Source organism: Seriola lalandi, unplaced genomic scaffold (assembly GCF_002814215.2).
Source record: "Seriola lalandi dorsalis isolate HSWRI2012SDOR001 ecotype SW California unplaced genomic scaffold, Sedor1 jcf7180002054569, whole genome shotgun sequence".
Classification (NCBI taxonomy): Eukaryota; Metazoa; Chordata; class Actinopteri; order Carangiformes; family Carangidae; genus Seriola; species Seriola lalandi.
In genome coordinates this window covers 570,798-575,471 of record NW_019525122.1, presented here as the reverse complement: position 1 = coordinate 575,471, position 4,674 = coordinate 570,798, and the positions used below count along the sequence as shown (strand labels likewise).

The 4,674-nt window shown below is 46.6% G+C and overlaps 2 protein-coding genes across 3 annotated transcripts in view; one reads left to right on the top strand and one right to left on the bottom strand.

Annotated features, from left to right (window-relative positions):
- The first annotated feature begins 44 nt into the window (after positions 1-44).
- Positions 45-1,897, top strand: LOC111662784 (endonuclease domain-containing 1 protein-like). The gene is made up of 3 exons (XM_023416760.2): positions 45-140; positions 223-571; positions 1,032-1,897. The coding sequence occupies exons 2-3, from the start codon at positions 266-268 to the stop codon at positions 1,629-1,631; spliced, it is 906 nt and encodes a 301-aa protein (XP_023272528.1). The 5' UTR covers positions 45-140; positions 223-265; the 3' UTR covers positions 1,632-1,897.
- Positions 1,898-1,901: 4 nt separating this feature from the next.
- LOC111662777 (uncharacterized) overlaps positions 1,902-4,674 on the bottom strand; it is a 5,106-nt gene continuing 2,333 nt past the window's right edge. For both annotated transcript variants that reach the window (XM_023416753.2, XM_023416752.2), the window contains exons 3-5: positions 4,334-4,623; positions 3,593-3,704; positions 1,902-3,442 (exon numbers count right to left, since the gene is read on the bottom strand). In XM_023416753.2, the coding sequence (XP_023272521.1) occupies positions 2,400-3,442; positions 3,593-3,704; positions 4,334-4,623 (1,445 nt within the window). In that variant the 3' untranslated portion in view covers positions 1,902-2,399. The remainder of the gene's footprint in view (positions 3,443-3,592; positions 3,705-4,333; positions 4,624-4,674) is intronic.

The following is a 4,674-nucleotide window of genomic DNA, read 5'->3' as shown; positions in this document are numbered from 1 at the left end:
AGAAGTTGTGTCACTGTGGTCACACACCACCCACCCCAGGAGCTGAACAAAGAGTATTTAACTGGAGACCTGCATGAGTTTTATCATCAGCCTAGAAATAGGCACCACTCAACGTGCTCAACGTGGAGAAAAATTTTGTGGTAAGAGGTTTACAAGTTTCTTGTCTGAGTTCTTGGACAAACTGTGTTCACTGTCTAATAGGCATGTCTTTCTCCATCACAGGTAACCTACAAAGCCTACCATCAGTTCTCTGCTGTACTGCAGGATGTCTCAAAGGAAGATGCTGCAATTCTCCACAGGAGCTCTGCTTCTTCTCCTACCCTGGTTTGGTGGCCTGGTCCTCGGAGAGGTCGTCAATGACTTTTCCAACTGTAAACAATTCTTTTATATGGACACTCCACCAACAGGTATCACCGGAAATGATTATCAGCCAATATGCCAGCGCTACAACAACAAGTACCGCTTTGCCACCCTGTATGACCGTGCTCGTCGTTCAGCACTGTACTCTGCATACATACTCAGCTCTCCAGACGGTGGAAGGGATGATGAAACCTGGATGTATGAACCACAGGTAAGATGTGGGCAGTAAAAATACTGTCATTGGCCCACACAGCCTGCTCATTTAGAAGTGAAAGTCGCAAAGTCTTTTATTTTGTCTGAACATAACCCATCAAAATGTTACACAGTGATAGTTAATTTTCTATGAAACACATAACATTATCATTTTTGGAGTGGATAAATATTCAAATGCAAACCAAGACAATATGTATGAGTGTGATCACTAAACATTTTACTTTACTAAATATACCAATAAGGGCATTGTATCATTTTAGAAAAAAAATCAGAAAACCAGAAGTGTATAAACCATGTAACTAATATATCAAACAGTTACAGTTAGTACCCCCAAACAAATCACATCTTTAACATGATAAGTAAATCAGTGCATGCCAGTTCAAATGGAATAATTCTTAATGGTTCTGTCACAAATGAATAAATAAAAAGTAATATTGTTTTCTCTCTTTGTCAATAAGCTGGCAAATATAAAAGGTAATCCATCCATGCAAGAACTCAACTTGAACCCAGACAACAATGTGAAAACTAGCCAGGCAGTGCTTGAGGACTACAGGGGGAGCCTCTACACCAGGGGCCATCTCACCCCCAGCATGCACCAGCACTCACTGGATGACCGTAAGGCCACCTACACCTTGACAAACATTGTCCCTCAGTGGGAAGGCTCCAATAGTGGTCCCTGGAGAGAACTGGAGGAAGAGGTGTTGAGTGAATTCAACAAGTGCTGCAAAGGGCAGATGTATGTGATCACCGGAGTCCTGCCTGGAAATAAATGGATGAACAGCAGGGTGTCTGTTCCTGATTACCTGTGGTCTGCCTACTGCTGCCCAGATCACACACAAAACCTTCCTGAGTGTCAGTCATTTTTCCCCACATATGCTGCAGTGGGAAGCAATCTTAAAGTAAAGCCAGCCGGTGACACGGTGGGGGTCCGTATAGACGGCTTTCATGTGACGCGGATGTCCTTGAATAGCTTAGAGAGAATCCTGAAAGATAGGCCGGGAATGCCAATCGTCAGTCTGTTTGATGGGCAGTGTAAGGAAATGGATGACAAGCTTTAAGCAGAAGTTAGTTAACTTAGCTTACGGGTGTCCAACAGTCACCAAGTCCAGCACAGCACCCCCTAGTGTGTGGTCAGCCTCAAAATCTTATAAAAACTCCCCCACTGCTTAATTGCTTAATAAATGTTTGATCAAAATATTGTCTTGTCTCATGATGGTTGGAAATGAATATTTTTGATGAATATGATCTTGCAATTTTGATCAATGTCATCTTGTATCATGTTCACAAAGCCCATCATTGTCCAATAAATCAAGACTGAAATGTGTGAATGGCCTTGAAATATTTATTTCTCAATGATATGATCAAAACACAAACATACAAAACACCAAGCTGTCAATGATATTGTCAGAGAAACACACAAGGTCCTAGCTCAGATTTAACATGAGTGAATTACTGATAAAAAGATAAAAATGTACAATTTATTGATCATCATAAATAAGTACAAGCTTTTTACATAAAAATGAGAACACCTCCAATTAAAATTGCTGGACGTCTGAGATTGAGTTTATTTCTCCTCCTACAGAGAAACACCATGTACAGCTGTCTTCCTCAATTGTCTTACTCAACAAAAATCATCCACACACACATCTGCTTCCTTACCTTCAAGTCAATTTAACTTCTCATCAAGTCAGAGTGTAAGAAAGGCAACTCTGAAACACAGAGAATAAAATTGTGCCATTCACATTCATCACCTAAATTCTGCCACATTCAATTAAAGACCAGCTCTTTCTTTTTTCCAGTTCTGTCAGATATTTGAAGGAGGGACTCTAAAAACACTGGTGGTTTTTCAGTTGCTCCACATCACTAAAGCCTCTTCCACAGTTGGAGCACTGGAGTGGGGCCTTTTCACTGTTGTGTATGAGTTGGTGTCTCTTTAAGTACTCCACGCGACTGAAGCGTTTTCCACACGCTTCACACCCGTATGGACGTTCACCTGTGTGGATCCGCTGGTGCCGTTCCAAGTTGCCCAGACGACTGAAGCTGCGTCCACACTGCGGGCACCGGTGAGGCCTCTCGCCTGTGTGCACTAGATGATGCCGTTCCAGTGAGCGAGAGTGTGTGAAGCGCTTCCCGCAGATCTCGCAGCAGTGCGGCCGTTCAGCAGCGCAGGCGCACTCGTGGTTCTTCAGAGCCCAGGCGTGGCTGAATGTGTTGCCACAGTGGGTACAAGGAAAAAGACTGTCCTCTCCTCCGCTGCTCTGTAAATGGGCGCCTCCTAGTGGACAGGGATGCTCCTCCAGCTCAGCCTCTGAGGTGAAGCCTCCTCCGCACTGTGGGCAGAAGTGGAGCAGGTCCCCGACACCCTCCTCTTCCCCTCCACTTTCTTCGACACTCCCAGGAGCCGACAAGTGGGACAGGGGCTCTGTCTCTCCCTGCTCCATCCCTTCGTCTGCAGTCATAACTGTGACCGAGTCGCCCTCTCTCAACTTCTTCGACCAGCCTAACCTCAGCTCTCCTCCCCCAACCACTCCAGCCCTCACACTGTCCTTTACCATGCCTTGCCCTACCTGGTCTTCTCTCTGAAGGGTGGGCGGCTGAGGCTCCAGCTCTCCATCCTGCTCCATACCATCAAGACCTATGTACTTGGGGGCCAAGCTGATCTCGCTGCCTTGCACTACCTCAGGGCTGACAGGCTGGGAAGCTGTCATGGCAGCCTGCTCGCGACCTCTCTCAGCCCTCAGCGCGGACTCCAGACCCCTCAGTTCATCCATGGTCATGCCGCCCTCTGATGGCTCTTCTGAGCCAGCCTCCCAGTCCTCCTCCGCCGTCTCTCCTGGATGAAGGGTCGGGGGATGATCTGACAGGTCTCCTGAGTAGAGACAGAGGGAGGAGGAGGAGATATAAAGGAGAGTGTGAAAAAGCTGACGTGAGCAATCACCACTTTCTTTTAAACTATTGGTCTCTGAACATTTCTCTAACTTCCCCTCCCTAAATTGTATGTATGGCCTGGGCTGATTACCGTCGCTTTGAGCTCTGGAACCAGTGTGAAGCTTCTGATTGGATGGGTCCATCTTCAAAGCCTCCTTGATTAGCTGGAGAGAGGCAGGTTGATAGCCCTCTGTTTGAGGAAACTGCAAAAAGAAACACAGTTATAGGATAAACAACTGAAACCAGGCAGTATACACCGTTTATTGATAAATTCATAAATGCTTTTTTCAAAATAGTTTGTTAACTTATGCGCAACACTCATCATAGCCACATGACTCTACCAATTCATATGTTGAGGGTTATATTTCCTTCAAGCCATTTTAGTAGCCATCAAACACCTTGAAAGACTTAACAGCGACAGTAATAACACATACTGCATGCTATGAATATTCAAATAGAAGAGAAGTGAAGAGTGGATCTGTGCCCTGCCAAGTGGTCATGTGGTGGAATAGCAAACAGCTTTTCACCTCTACCAGTAGTATTCCTACCTAAAAGCTCACTGTACTTGAGATGTGGAGAGCCCTACTCAACAGGCCCCTCTGGAAGCTAAATATCAAATCAACAGCCTTCCCTTTATCCACTACATCTCCGCAGTGATTTGATGGCTCAAAAACACAAGCAAAACTCTCTCTGTCTTCCTGTATTATCGCTCTCTTTTCTTGTCAATGTTCTTTTTCATTCTATATGAAGCCGCTGAGCAGTGCAGAGATGATTTGCCACTTTCTCCTCCTACTCCTCCTCCTCCTCCTCTGAGAAAGCCCGTCTCCCTCACCTCCTCTTTGATGTTGGCCGTCTCCTCCCCCTCACCGCTGAGGCTGCCCTCCCCTGCCTCGTCCTCCGCCATCCCTCCTTCATCCTCTTCATCCCCGGGGAACTGGATGAGGTACATCTCCCTGGCCTCCTTCCCCCCTCTTCCTCCTGCTCCTGCTACCATCCCCACAGCTACTCCACTTCCTCCTCCTCCTCCTCCCCCACCACCACCGCTACCTCCTCCTTCCTCCCACACACCTCCAGGCCAGCCTTTGCCATAGGCTGCTGCCAGGCCCTTTTTTGACTTGCCTCCTGTGGAGAAGAGAGGAAGATGAAGGAAGGGTGGGAGGGAGGTTGAGAGAT

Coding starts and splice junctions, on each gene's coding strand:
- LOC111662784 (XM_023416760.2), top strand. CDS start 266: ATGTCTCAAAGGAAGATGCTGCAATTCTCCACAGGAGCTCTGCTTCTT. Junction 572..1,031: donor CCTGGATGTATGAACCACAG/GTAAGATGTGGG, acceptor TTTGTCAATAAG/CTGGCAAATATAAAAGGTAA.